Below are 14,957 nucleotides of genomic sequence, written 5' to 3' on the forward strand. Positions count from 1 at the left end.
CTCCCGAGTGAGCCATAGTCATGAGCCAGTAAACCTGGAATCGGGAGGGGCATGGGGCGAGCACTCTGTGTGAATGGATCAGGGGATTGGTCCAGGCTACACTTTCATTTTTCTCAGTAGAGTCAGCCGTAAGGGTGTCGGTGCAAACAACACAGACAGACAGACAGACAGACACACACACACCCCTTCAGCCTGGACAAGTCAGCTGTCTTTCATCTCTCCTTCCCACTGGTCTGTCTCCCCGAGCCTGTGAGTGCAGTAGCTCGCCTGGGAAGCCCGTGTCCCCCTGGGAAACTTGTTGCTGTTTCTTTTTCGAACAGCTCACTGCTTCCCCCACCAGGAGGATGGTAGGTTTCATAAGAGAGGCCCAGGGCTCTCGTTCTCCCTGGGAGTTTAGCTCTAAATAGAACAGGGCCAGTCCATCTTCCCTGGGCCACATGCTGGGCCTGAGATTCAGGGCAGAGGCCTCCTCCTCAAGCCTTCCTCACCTCAGAGGGCCCTGAGCTTCCTCCTCAGTGCTGCTGTGGGTCCCTCTGGGAACTTCGGGCCCTGCTTGAAGTGCCCAGCATTTGGCCACCTGATTCCCCTCGACTGGCTCTCACCCTGTCTCACGGTTTTGCCAAAGGACATCTGGGGAATTTTCAGGCTCGCCGGTAGAGTCCCAGCCTGCACTGACAGCTGGCACTTTAATGAGACAAACAGTAAGATGTCGTGTTTGCAAACACGCACCTCCCACCATACTTCCTGGGTTCGAGCGCCAGCCTTACCATCTTTTTATTTTGTAGTTTTTTTTTTTTTTTTTTTAAAAGCTGTGTAACATTTGCTCGGTGGCCTGATCTCTGAGTGCTACACAGATTGCCTGACTGTAGAATGAAGGTGACAGTAACGCCTCCCTCATCCCTCATCACGTTCTCGGGGAACAGCCTGGAGCAGCTCCGGTGCTCGGCTCGGTGTCTTGGAAGTGCTGTCTTCCATGGCCACTCCATCTTCCTCGCTTGAGGGTCTCAGCCTCTTGGCTCCAGCTCTTGCCGAAGCATTAAAGAAGGAAGGACAGATCTAGATTGGCAACCGCGCCCTCCACTTTTGTTTCTGAGCCGCTGTTGCCCAAGACATTAGACCTCTGCACTTGGGTCTCCCATGAGGGTGAAGGTCAGTAGTTAGTCTTAAGCACCCCACCTCCCCCGGCTCCCTGCCTCTTCTGGAGGATGGTGGCACTCTCTGGAAGGCGCCCATTTGGAAACACCATGGATAACTCAGCTCTCTTTGATCCCTGCTCCATGCAAATTAGCCACACCTCCTTACCTCTTTTGCAGTTCTTTCTTCTCTTTGTTCTGGTGACCTGGGACTTGGATGTTACCTTTTCCGGGTGCCTTCTCTGCCGGATATGTCCCCTGTATCCCTCAGTGGGTGTGCTGGCTTGGCATGGTCCTGGGATGAATTTGTCCATGCTGGCCAGGGCAGCACACTCTGCTGCACTCTGCTTACTTCCGTACCTCTTAGATGCCTCGCTTTCCCTGCTGAAAAAAAAGTCCCAGTCGAACGTGGCCAGGGTCTTGCGCATGCTAGGCTCAAGGTAAACCCTGTTTCACATGTCTCCATCTGATTTGACTCCTGTAAATTGTTACTGTTTTGTTGTTGTTGTTTTTTTTTTTTAAACAATTTATTTTTCTTTATATTTATGTGTGCCATGGATTTGTAGTGCCTGTAGAGGCCAGAAGAAGGCGTCAGATCTGGCACTAAAGTCACTTGCTTTGCCTTTCTGTGTAGGGTCCACCTCACTGAAGCTGCTCTGCTCTGGGTAGCTCATCTAGGACACCCGACTGGTGGCCCTGGAAGCTTGTTGCTCTTTGGATCAGTTTGTGCCTAGCGAGGCCCGTGGGGGGTGTCAGAACACACGGAGCTGGAGTCACAGATGCTTGTGAGCTGCCTGATGTGGCACTGGGGACTGAGCTCGGTCCTCTGCGAGGACAGCACATGCTCGTCATTGCTGAGCCATCTCCTCCTCCGACCCTCTCACGCCCTGCCCCACTCCTGTAAATGCTTAGCAGAATTTCAACGCACTGGGGTCAGCTCCCACAGCGCTGCTGTTTCTACGGCGTCCTTCCTACAGAATGGGGGTGGTTGACTTCATCTTTCTCCTCAGCGTGCAGGTAGAGGCTGGCTTTCCTCTCCACGCCTAGGACATCGAGTCGATGGATGGGTGGTGAGAAATGCTTACCTCAGAATAGGACACTCATGCTGGATATCTGACGGAAATAAATCAGCATGAGAATATTTAGGAGAAGTAGAATCCAGCCCCTTGTGGCATTTGCATTCTAATTATAAAGGTATCTTTTCCGCTAATAGTGGTTATCTATATCCACATACCTTTAAATGTTTCCCTCATCCGAGACTCCCACCATCCTGCCTTTCTTTGGAAGCCTTCCTAAGCATCTGAGTGTCCGTGAGTTAGGGGTGGTCATCGGGGCACGGCTCTAGGACTCCCCTCAGTGATACCCAACCCTGTAGCTGCTCAAGGGCATTGGAAGATAGGAATCATTTGCATATGGCTTACACACATCTCACGTGTGCTTTTGAGTCACACAATATGCCATTGCTATGCAGCTGCTCTCCAAGAAGCTACACTGGTTGCTGATGGTGCACGCCTTTAATCCCAGCACTCGGGAGGCAGAGGCAGGCGCGTCTCTGGTTTGGGGCCAGCCTGGTCTACAGAGTGAGTTCCAGGACAGCCAGGGCCATACAGAGAAATCCTGTCTTGAAAAAAGCCACATTGTCCTGTTTAGGGGAAGATGTATGTGACCTGTTACGTGTTCAGGCATGTTCAGTACAGACGCAGTCTCTGGATATTTCCATTCTGTGTTTGAATGAATCCTTGGAGGCAGAACCCATGGTAGAGCTAGCTCACTGTGCGCCCTGCTGTATTTCTCAGTGCCGTTGCTCTGAGATGCATGTGGCCCCCTCTGACCACACTGAGGGGCTGCCGTCTCTTCACAGTCTCTGTGCTCCGTCCACTGAGCATTCAACTCCTCCTCAGGTCAGCCTGGAGCACGAGGAGCAGAAGCTGGAGCTGAAGCGCCAGCTCACAGAGCTACAGCTGTCCCTGCAGGAGCGCGAGTCCCAGCTGACAGCCCTGCAGGCAGCCCGGGCGGCCCTGGAGAGCCAGCTTCGCCAGGCAAAGACGGAGCTGGAGGAGACGACCGCGGAAGCGGAGGAGGAGATCCAGGCACTCACGGTTAGTCTGCCAGCATCTCTGGTGGCAGGTTCGGGAGGTCTTAGCCTGGATGAGGGTGGGCGCCAAGTGTCTTTGTTTACTCTTAGAGAGTTAGGAGAGAAAAAAGAAAAAAGAAAGAAATCGATTCATGGGTGTGGATAGTGGGCGGAAAAATAGCTTGTGTAGCTAGACTTCTTTGTTGCCTAGCTCATCCGGTAAGATCCGTCTTCCTGAGCAATTTGAAAAATTCCTACTGTCTCTTTCTCAAGTGATCATTGTTGCACGTGGAACTCATCTTCAGCTGTAGTCTGTACCCTTGAGTCTCCTACTTTGGTTTTTAATAATCGTAAGAAATTACTAATTTCTGTCCTGTGGTAGTCTTTACACCTTATCCTTGGGACTTCTGTTTTATGCTTGCCTTTTGTTCCTGCTTGGTCTCATTTGTGTTACTATTTCTTTTAAGCCACAGTCTACTTTGTCTCTCTCTCATTTCATTTTTGGAGCAGGAGAGGTTTTAAGATGAAGATTTGCCGTTTAGTCCGGGATGGTCTTGAACTTGTAACCCTCTTGCCTCCGCTTCCCAGTCGCTAGGTCTCAGGTGCACACTCCCACGCTTCATCTGCTGTGTGAATATGTGTCACATGAGTGCAGTGCCCATAGAGGCCAGAAGAGGGCATCAGAGTCCCCCCAGGCTGAGGTTACAGGATGTGAGCCACCTGGCCTGGGTACTGGGAGCCAGACCCGGGTCCTGGAAGAGCAGCACACACACCCTTAACTCCCAAGCCATCTCTTCGGCCCTGTCCTCTGTCCGTGTCTTCTTTATGCCTCTGGTATGATCTGGGTGAGAAAGGGTCTTCTGGACCAGAGGTCATTTCTCTAAAAGCAATATCTTACCTCCCCGCTGTTTTGGAGACACAAGTTTACCAAGCTGGGGAGAGCTCTCCTGAGGTTTAACGTGGCTAGGCATCACTGGTTTCACACCTCCATTCTTTCTGGAAGACTTTTTGGCCATTCCACAGGGACCAATCCAGGCTGACTGATGGACAAACAGAGCTCATGGGAGGTTTTCCTGTGGAATGCTAACTCATCAGCTTCCGGAGAAAAGAGTACCTGCTGGGTGATGGGGATGCTCTGGGTGGGTGATCCTGACATCTCCCCATTCAGGGCAGATCACTTAGAAGACTGGTAACTGAGGGCTGAGGAGATGGTTCCACAGATAAGAGTGTTCGCATCTACTCCCGAACACCTGAGTTTGGTTCCCAGAGCCCATCTAGCTCCAGGGGATCTGATGTCCTCTTCTGGGCCTCCCCAGGCACCTGAGCTCGCTTGCTCTGTCTGTCTCTGTCTCTCTCACACACGCCTGCACGCACGCATGCGTGCGCACACACACACACAGATAAAATAAATCCTTAAAGAAAGAAAGCAAGCCCCGTTGCCTTTGTTAGGCTGCATGGCGGGCACAGACTCTGGAAGTAGAATGAGCTTCACTGGCTATATTAGACAGCCCACACATTCCTCATAGTAACACACTGTTCCTGCCAAGCAGATGGGTACAGTCACGCCTGCTGGTCAGGGTACCCTTGTCTGTGGGCTGGGACAATGCGGCTGATTTGTTCAGTGATTTTATATATATATATATATATATATATATATATATATTGCCTTATCAATTCCAGTCCCACTTGAATGCTGGCCCTGTTTACTTCAGAAAGTATCTCTGTATCTCTTAGAGCAGAATCACTTTTATAGGTCATGTGTATTTTTTTGCTCGTGACTTACCTTGATTAGTGAGGTGTGTGTATGTGTGTGTGTGTGTCTGTCTGTCTATCCATCTTTAAACTAGTTTTATCCTTACAAGTTGCCTCCTGCAGTTGGGTTTAGCGATACCACTATTTAAACAAGGTTGATAATGTGACTTTTCAGGGTCGGGGTCCTCTGGTGACCAGTGGCCACCACAGTGGTTCACATGATGACCGTGACACAGAACAATTCAAGTAAGGAAGGTGCTCACGTGGCCTTGGCTTTCTGGGACTTCTGCCAAGCCTGGCTGTTGATCGGGGGCCCCAACGTTCCGCCATTTCCATGAGAGCGCTCTCTGTGACACTGCCCCCACGATGTAGTCTGGAAAGACAAAAGAAAACAGCCACGCCATCTTTTTTTTATATGTACTCTGCTCCGAGAGTGGGTTGGAAGCGGTTTGGCAAGATAAAAAGCAGGACTGGTGGGCCCGATGAGAATGAAAAGGTCCAGAGAGAGAGCGGGTGCGTAGAAGGCAAGGTGGATGGACAGAGGGAGTGATCTTTAGGGAGCATATGCCAAGAAGATGCACATTTTCACTCCAGTTGGGTGAGTGGAGAGGACAGACAGATAACTTCTCTCAGCTGTGATTGGGAGAAGTGCTGTCATTTAATGCATTGTGTCATCTGTCCTTGGATGTAAGAACATCCAAGCTCGGAAGCAAAGCGTGAGACATCAGTGACTTAATCCGCCGATGAAGAGCGCCTGCGGTGTGCCTAACTAAGGTTGTGTCTTTAGCCTTTTCTCCCCAGGACACTAGCCTGTGATTCCTCAATTCATTTTTCTCTGCAGTGCCCAAGGATGACACATGTGTCTTGCTGCTCTGTGGGAATCGGGAGGGCAGGCAGTGATCATGTATCTTCCCTGCCTGTTTGGACGGAGGAGGACATAAAATTGAGCGTGCGTCACTGCCGCTTATCTGTGGGAAATGAGTCCCTTAAATCCTGCCTTGCTGCACGGGTTGGAATGTGCTGTGTCTGCTGGCTGCTTGAGGCCTCGCACAGCAGCTAGTCACGACTTAATTAAGTTGGATGAGATCACTACCTCCAAGACTCTTTACAAAAAAATCCCGGAAAACAAAAGCCATCCCTCGTTCCAAAAACTCTTTGTACTCTCTCTTGCACAAGAAGGTACCTGGAATATAGGGCTTGTTCAAACTGATGGTCGAAGAAGCCGGTTGTAACGGCACAGCAGTCTGAGGCGCCCACACAGAAGACCTTGGCCCAAAGAAGAAAGAAAATGGCAGACATACCATGGGTCCTCAGCTGTTTGCAAACCTGTGCTGGGGAAGCCCTCCATCTCACCTCCACATGCTTCCGTCCACCCTGAGGCCTTGCTTGAGTCTTTGCCTTCTTGGCTGCTTCTTGAAATCGTCTCAGACCTGGTTATGGACAGCATGTGGCTGCCAAGTAAAGGCCTCTCGGCTGGCTTGGTTCTGAAGAGGGTATTTTCTAAGAAAATGAAAAATGGCCACAAACACAGTGCCTTATTACTCGCTCATTGTTCAAAGCCCACATTCAGATCCAACATGAGCATCAACCACATTAAATCAGCCAGATCTAAAATGATCTCGTAGGAGGTTTGTGAACCTCACGGCGTGATGCTTTTTATCAATAAAAGGGAATGGCCAAATGGGCTATTATTTCCTAATTCAAAGAGGCGGTCATCTCCCAGGCTGGGAAGGAGCAGTCACCTGGCCCGGCCTCTGTCTTTGGGCCAAATTAGATGGAACACTGTTAATACAGGAGTTCTCCATTGAAGGACTTGGCGGGAGCCGCTGGGAGGCCTTTGTATACTGTGTTTGTTCTCTGCTTCTCCATTATCCATCCTGTTGATTGGGTTTTTTTTTTTTTTAATTATTTGTTTTTATTTTACATGTCGATCCCAGTTCCTTCTACCTCCCTCCCTCCCTCCCTCTTACCCTCTCTGCCCCCTCACATGCACCCTGACCACCCTCTCCTCCCATCCCCCCACCCCAATTCCACATGTAGGGCAATACCATCCAGGTAGATCTGTCAAGTCATTTGAAGTAGGGACTAGGACTTCTATCCTGTCTCTAGGTTAAGGCAGTATCCCTCCATGGGGGATGTGTCCGCAAGGTCCTTTTGTGCACTAGGAATACATCCTGGTTCCACTGTCTGAGGTCCCTTAGACTGCTCAGTCCTTCTAGCTGAGACCCATGTTCAGAGGTCTGAGTCAGTCCCATGCTGGATTCCCAGCTATCACTCTGGGGGCCCGTTAGCTCCTTGTTCAGGTCAGCTGTCTCTATGTGTTTCTGCAACCTGGTCTTGTCCTCTCTCTCTGCATCTGGATTCTGGTTCGACTCAGTGTTTAGTTATGGGTGTTTGCTTCTGTTTCCAACTGGTACTAGATGAGGGCTCCATGATGGTGGATAAGTTAGTTGTTGGTCTCACTATCCGGGAATGGCATTTATGGTAGCCTTTCCACGGTTGCTCAAATTGTTAGTTGGCGGCAGTCTTGTGGTCTCTAGACCTTTCTTTAGGTTCAGTTTTCTTTTCAAACCAATAATGGCTCCCTCTTTTATGTTCTCTCTCTCTCTCTGTCTGTCTGTCTGTCTCTCTCTCTCTCTCCTGTCTTCTATTCCTACCCTGACTCAATCTTCCTAGTCACACGTATTTTCCTCTCCTCCCCTTCTCTTTCTCCTACTTCTCTCTCCATTCACTGCCCCCCCCCCACTTCCCATGTGCTCTGGGGGACTTGTCCCTTACCCCTTCTGTGAGGGACTTTATATGAATCTCTTAGAATACACATTGTAACCTAGTTCCTCTGGTGGTGTGAATTATAGGCTGGTGGTCCTTTAAAACAAAAGACCCAGGATGGCCAAAACAACTCTGTACAATAAAAGAACTTCAGGAGGCATTACCGTCCCTGACTTTAAGCTCTACTACAGAGCTATAGTTCTGAAAACAGCCTGGTATTGGCACAAAAATAGACAGGTAGGCCAATGGAATCGAATTGAAAATCCTGATATTAATCCACGCACCTATGAACACCTGATTTTCGACAAAACAGCTAAAAAGAATACAATGGGGGCGAGGACAGCATCTTCAACAAATGGTGCTGGCACAATTGGATGAGGGTGTGTAGAAGACTGCAGATAGACCCATGTCTGTCGCTGTGCACAAAACTCAAGTCCAAATGGATCAAAGACCTCAACACCAATCCAGCCACACTGAACCTCTTAGAAGGGAAAGTAGGAGGTACCCTTGAACAAATTGATATAGGAGACCGCTTCCTGAAAATAACTCCAGGAGCACAGACACTGAGATCAACAATTAATAAATGGGACCTCTTCAAACTTAGAAGCTTCTGTAAGGCAAAGGACACTGTGGACAAGACCAAACGGCAACCCACAGACTAGGAAAATGTTTTCACCAATCCTACGTCTGAAAAAGGGCTGATCTCCAAAATATACAAAGAACTCAAGAAACTAGTCAACAAAACACCAAATAACCCTATTAAAAAATGGGGTACAGAACTGAAGAAAGAATTCTCAATGGAGGAAATCAAAAAGGCTGAAAGACACTTAAGAAAGTGCTCAACATCCTTAGCTATCAGGGAAATGCAAATCAAAACAACTTTGAGATACCATCTTACTCCTGCCAGAATGGCTAAAATTAGAAACACCAATGACAGCTTATGCTGGAGAGGATGTGGAGAAAGGGGAACACTCCTCCATTGCTGGTGGGAGTGCAAACTCATACAGCCATTTTGGAGGTCACTATGGCGGTTCCTCAGGAAAATGGGAATTAGTTTACTATAGGACCCTGCAAATCCCCTCTTAGGCATATACCCAAATGATCCACATCCACGCAACAAAGACATGTGCTCAACTATGTTCATAGCAGCATTATTTGTAATAGCAAGAACCTGGAAGCAACCTAGATGCCCCTCAACTGAAGAATGGATAAAGAAGATGTGGTACATCTGCCCAATGGAATACTACTCTGCCGAAAAAAAAATAATGGAATCTTGAAATTCGCAGGCAAGTGGATGGCACTTGAAGAAACCATCCTGAATGAGGTAACCCGGTCACAAAAAGAGGAACATGGTATGTACTTGCTCATATATGGATTTTAGGCCTGTTGATTGGTTTTGCGTTGAAATTGGCCACCAACAGCTGAGGTTGGGTCAAGGGAGACACCTGCAGCAGAGTTGAACCATGACCACCGCGATTTAGAGACCACTCCTGATAACAGAAGGCAGTTTCCGCCCTCTCTCAGTGCGGAGGATGGCACCACCCCTCCCCGTGAGATCGAGAACGGTCGACCATCCTCAGGCTTCGTCGTGGCGCACAGCTGTGTTTTTGACATCTGAGTTACTCTGGATAGCCTGGGAGAGAAGTGGCACACACTTTGCATGGCTCCGCGGGCAGCTCCGTGGGCGGCTCCGCGGGCGGCTCTGTGGTCCTGACCCCAGTGTTCTTTTACTGATTTGGTGGAGAGACTTAGCCAAATAATAAGCGGCGGAAAGCTTGGGGCCCCGATGAGACGCCCCCACTCACTGTGCCCAAAGCCGTCACCTTGGATTCAGTGCAGGCTCTCATCCCTTCGTGCAGACGTCAAGCCTTGTGTGCAGTTACTAAGCTGTTGGCATTATAGTCAAGACGTGAACTCGGGGCACAAAGCCAGAAAGGCTGGAGGCTTGCGGGCTGTGGATCCTGGAAGGTGGCCAGACGCTGAGCACTGCCTTCCTGTCCCTACCCTGCAGCCTTTCCTCTTGTAACTGTAGTTCAGGTTCCCCTTTTCCTTCTAAGAGACAACTAGAGAGTGTCACTAACCCCTGGGCCAGCTCTCTAAGTCCCGAGGTTCCCACGTGGGGCCTGGGGATCCCCACAAGGTATTGAGGTTAGGCTGTTTTCGTAACAATGTTGTCTGGTTGGCATTCTGTGCTCGCTATGTTAATATCTTTACTTTCTGGGGTCTCTGATAATTTTAGAGCATAAATATTTCCTGTAGCTTGCCCCCCATACTTAATTAGCACCCAGTGGCCTAACCCAAAGCCTGTCTCACCATCCCTGAACGCATGTCGTGTGGATCCCTTCTCCCAGTTTCAAGGAAACATCAGTATCTTGTACCCACTTCCTTTCAATTTTTAAAGTTTTATTGCTGTTATTGTGGTTGTTATTATTATTATTATTATTGGATTTTTCAAGACAGGATTTCTTTTGTAACCTTGGCCATCCTAGACTAGCTCTGTAGACCAGCCTGACTTTAGACTCACAGAGACCCACCTGCCTCTGCCTCCTGAGTGCTAGAATTAGAGGCGAGCGCCACCACCACCCGGCTAGATTTATTAACTTTTTATTTTATGTATGTGGGCGTTTTGTCTGCATGTCTGTCTGCACCATGCGCATGCAGTGCCCGAGGAAGCCACAAGAGGTTACTAGATCACCCGGACTAGAGTTGTAGATAATTGTGAGCTGCCATGTTGGTGCTGGGAACTAAATCCAGGTACATTACAAGAGCAAACTCTCCTAGCTGCCGAGTCATGGTCAGAAGCCCCTGTCCTAACTCTGAGTTGTGTGTCCATCCGCTCTCCTAACTCAGAGTCGTGACTGCAGCCCTCTCCTTTCTGGGACCCGTTGGGTAGTCATCAAATCTGATGGAGATGCTGTCACACACCCACAAGAGGACCAGCTTTACATTCTATACTTATGCCTCCCCATCAGACCAGAGCCGTCATGACAGTGGCTCATTGCATTTTGCCTCCTCGAGGGCTGGAGTCTGATGTGTCCGAACCAGCCAAAGGCTTCATAATGGCAAATTTTAATTGAAATGAACCATCCATGGCTGGAATTTCAGATTCCATCAGGCCAGTAGAATGAGTTTTTAATAGTGTATGTAGACTTATTGGAATCTCTTTCTTACTTATTGACAGTTTATATACCAAGTGGAGGGAGTGGGGGGGGCGTTGCCTTATGTGTCTGCCTGTGTGTGTCCTGTGATGCGGAGGCCAAAGGTCTGAATCAAGAGAGTTCTTCTATCGCTCTCCACTTTACTTTTTTTTAAAATGTGTTTCACTAACCCTGTACCTCGACAGTTGGCAGTGAGTCCCCGGGACTCTCCTGTCTCCGCCCCCAGCACCAGGTTTACAGCGAGCGATCGGTGTTCCTGTGTGCTCAGCTTTTTAGGTGGGCGCTGGCAAACCACCTCACTCAAGGCATCTCTCCAGCCTCATTTTCATCTTTTCCGTAGGGACTTTTGCCCTTGTGAGGGATTATTTAAGTAGCTCAAATTGGCTTGCAGACCAAAAACCTCTAGTATTTTTGCCACCAAACAACAACAAAATAAATTAAAAAAAAAAAAAAAACCCCACAAATCTTGCTGACCCCAAAAGTAAGAACCTGTTCTCCCTGGATAGATAAATCCTTCATTTTTGTCCATGATGATCAGGGCGTGCATCTGAGGGGGCTCATGGGGTTTAAGCGAGATTCCAACAGCAGTAGTGATGGCTTTGTTCTGAAGCTGGGTAAATGTTATTCTCAGACCAGCAAGTTAGTCTTTTGTTGTTGCTGGCTATATTTGGTCAGCGTCCCATCATGGCAACAGAGTAGCCGGGACAATTAACGTGAAAGGAGAAAGCGGTTGGTTTTGGGGGTCATAGTTTTGATGGCCGTTGCCCATGACTGATTGGCTCCTTGTGTTTGACTCTGTGGCAGAGCAGCGTGTGGTGGCAGGGCGCAGTGGACACAGATCGCTCTGCTCACCTTGTGACCAGTAAGCAGTCGAGGGGAGAGTGAGGGGCTGGGTCCACAGTCACTTTCAAGGTCTCCACGACCTTAGGGGCCTCTCACCAGGCCCCCAGCAGCTCTCAGTAGGGGCCCTGCGCAGACAACATCTACACACAGTTGCCATTGTCCCACCTGAAGGGTTTCTGTGTTTGTAGCAAGGGTCTGCTGGGGAAGATGTCCTTTCAGCCTATGTCGGTGGGAAGATGTCCTTTCAGCCTATGTCGGTGGGAAGATGTCCTTTCAGCCTATGTCGGTGGGAAGATGTCCTTTCAGCCTATGTCAGTGGGAAGATGTCCTTTCAGCCTATGTCAGTGGGAAGATGTCCTTTCAGCCTATGTCGGTGGGAAGATGTCCTTTCAGCCTATGTCAGTGGGAAGATGTCCTTTCAGCCTATGTCGGTGGCAGCCTTGCTTTTATTCACCTGGACAGATCGGTTTTTTTTTTTTTTTTTATTGGTTACAGAGCTCTAGGCAGTTTTTCGTCGTTGTTGTGTGTTTGTTTCCTGTTGCGGTGTTTAAAATGCTACAATGTCCTCGGGCTCAGCCCTCACACGGCGCCGTTTGAACGTCTGAGCTTCTTGTTAATGTGTGTCTGTGCTGCTGACTTAGGGTATTCTTTGCTGCTGACTTAGGGTGTTCTTTTCTGTCTAGAACCCTATTCTGCTGACTCGGCGCTTTTAAGCCCACCACCTGTGGCAAGTCCTTTCTTGCCTTGGGGTCTCTCCCTTCACCAGAACGGTTATGTGTGCGTGTATCCTATCTAAGTGCTGATAAGAATCGTGTCAGTCAGCTTTCCCTTACTAAGACGAAATACCCGTTATTGGACCTGAGGAAGAACGTTACTGGCTGTGACACAGTTTAGTGTTATCAGTATGGGGTATGTGGTGGTGGTGGTGGGCAGGGGTGGTGGCGTTTACTTCTGACAGCAGGGGAAGGAGAGAGAGGGGGAGAGAGGGAGAGAGAGAGAGAGAGAGGAAGAGAGAGAGAGAGAGAGAGAGAGGGAGGGAGAGAGAGGGAGAGAGAGGGAGATGGGGAGAGTATGTGTTAAGTTCTGCTAGGCCATACGCCTTGAGGGTTTCTCCACTTCCCGTTAGTGCCGCAGGCTAACTACACGCCTTTGACACAAGTGCCGCTAGAAGGCACTTACCATCCAAACTCTAGCAGAAACGCTGCCGTTTTAGGGTAGCTACGCCTCAGAGAAAGCTGGGGTGTTTACTTCCAGGTCAGTGTGAGGTTGTGTGAATCTTTTTACTTCCAGGTCAGTGTAAAATGTTGTGATCTTAGCAGCTTTAATTTTTAAGCAGTGTCTCTTTCTCATGTGCGTCTGTGTGTGTGTGTGTGTGTGTGTGTGTGTGTGTGTGTGTGCCTGTTTGTCTACTAGGCTGGTTCCTCGTATTTTCAGCACTGGGGTTCGGTTTAGGGCCGGTGAAGAGCAGTGGGAGCATTGTCCTTTATTACCCATCCCCCCAGCACTCCCCAGGTGTCAGTATGAATATAAAAACATCTGTCTGATGCTCACGACACGCGGTCTGAGTAGCTGTGCTCACTTAACACAGAACAGTATGTCCCCGTTACTTCTCACTGATGCCAGACTGGGATGAGCTGGATCAATTAGTTTTCTGCAAAGCGGCGGCTGCAGCGGCGGCTGCAACAGTGTCCACGGCGTTCTAAGCCAATTGCACGTAGCACGGAGACTTGCATTCTACCCTATGAAAAATCTATAACTTGCTAACTTGCCCCTTACCTTTCAGGCCCACAGAGATGAAATCCAGCGCAAGTTTGATGCTCTGCGAAACAGCTGCACCGTGAGTACAGACAAGCCAAAGATGAACGGGCGGTGTCCCTGGTGTCATTGTACCGGTGACCGATTTTCCATATGCGCTTGCGGCTTGAAGTCCACGATACTTTGTTTTGTTTTAGTTTTTCAGGGGGCTGCTGGTTTTAAGGGTGTCAAAACCATTCTTTAGGCTTGGGAGAGGAAGGTAGTTGTGGTGGCGAAAATAGTCAAATAATTGTCACTGTAGCTGGGTGTGGGGCATGTACCTGTACAGGTAGCTAAGGCTTGTGAGGTCAAGGTGATGCCAGGGTACAGATAAGAACATATCTCAAAACAGAAAGCCAGAAACATCCTATTTGGACCTTCACTATGAAACTGTAAATAGATTTAGTAGCATCAGCAAAGCTCTCATCCCCTTCCCCCAAGTGTGGAAGGGTCCATGGCACAGCCGGGCAGGCACCTATCCAAATGCCAGGCACTGGTTTTCCATGTGGCTTCTCCAGCTTGTGGCCTCTGCCAAGAAGAAGGGCCAGTAAGTTCTCCTGTGTATCAACAAAGTTTATCTCCCTGGGGGCGGGGGGGGGGGGTAATCTGCCTTGTGGGTGACGTCACTTCTGTGAGGGTTCTATTAGCAGACGAGCATCGCTCATGGGTTACATAACTAGTCAAGGCAGAGTAGAAGCGAAGTCTATTTTTGATCAAAATGAAGGACAGAAGCAGGCCCCTTTTATGAGACGGGGACGCGGTCCTTGTTTGTGCTTCTGTATCTGTGCTCTTTTTGTGGGTTCTCAGCCGTGTTGTCTGGGCTTGTGCCATACACACCTGTGAGTTTCCAGAGACGCCCCCTCCCACACAAGTGCATCTGTCCTTTACCTTCACAGGGACCCCGTCACCAGCTCTAACTGGGGCGCCCAGCCTTGGGTGCCCTCTCTCAGAGTTTTGCACCTCAGCAGCCTGAGTAGTCACTTGTAGATGGAGCTGCAGGGCGTCTCAGCCCGTAGGTGGCTCCCACTGCCCACCCCGTGAGAACCCTTTGTCCCTAACGGTTTCTGCCAGCCATTCCGGTGCCAGAACTGAATTTTGTCTAACCTTGAACTTGGCGTAAGTGGAACCGTAGGGAACGTGCTCTTTGAGGGCTGAGGTTCCTTCCTCTCACTTTGAATTGTGTGTGGACCTGGCAACACTTTGTTCTGTTCAGTTTCCCTCGGTATTTTCAGAGTGTGACTGGAACCTCAGTCACGTCCATTCATTTCCTGTTCTGGAACGGTCTGTGCAGGTCCTTTGGTGGCTGCAAGCTCTGACCTCTGGGGAGCGTGTGACCAGCCATGGGATGCCATTGTGTTCATCTGTATGTCCAGATGCGGTGGGGAAGGCACCTGCCTCCACATGCCTGTCAGTGGCCTCTTCTCCCCATTCCTT

The 14,957-nt window shown here is 49.4% G+C and overlaps 1 protein-coding gene across 1 annotated transcript in view; it reads left to right on the top strand.

The window, feature by feature from the left end:
- The window catches only part of Cit (citron rho-interacting serine/threonine kinase), a 162,097-nt gene that overhangs the window by 100,101 nt on the left and 47,039 nt on the right, over window positions 1–14,957 (top strand). Inside the window, exons 22-23 of the mRNA XM_051176511.1 lie at window positions 3,035–3,232; window positions 13,513–13,566. Coding sequence (XP_051032468.1) covers window positions 3,035–3,232; window positions 13,513–13,566 — 252 coding nt within the window. The remainder of the gene's footprint in view (window positions 1–3,034; window positions 3,233–13,512; window positions 13,567–14,957) is intronic.

This window comes from Phodopus roborovskii, unplaced genomic scaffold (assembly GCF_943737965.1).
Source record: "Phodopus roborovskii unplaced genomic scaffold, PHOROB, whole genome shotgun sequence".
NCBI classification, from domain to species: Eukaryota; Metazoa; Chordata; class Mammalia; order Rodentia; family Cricetidae; genus Phodopus; species Phodopus roborovskii.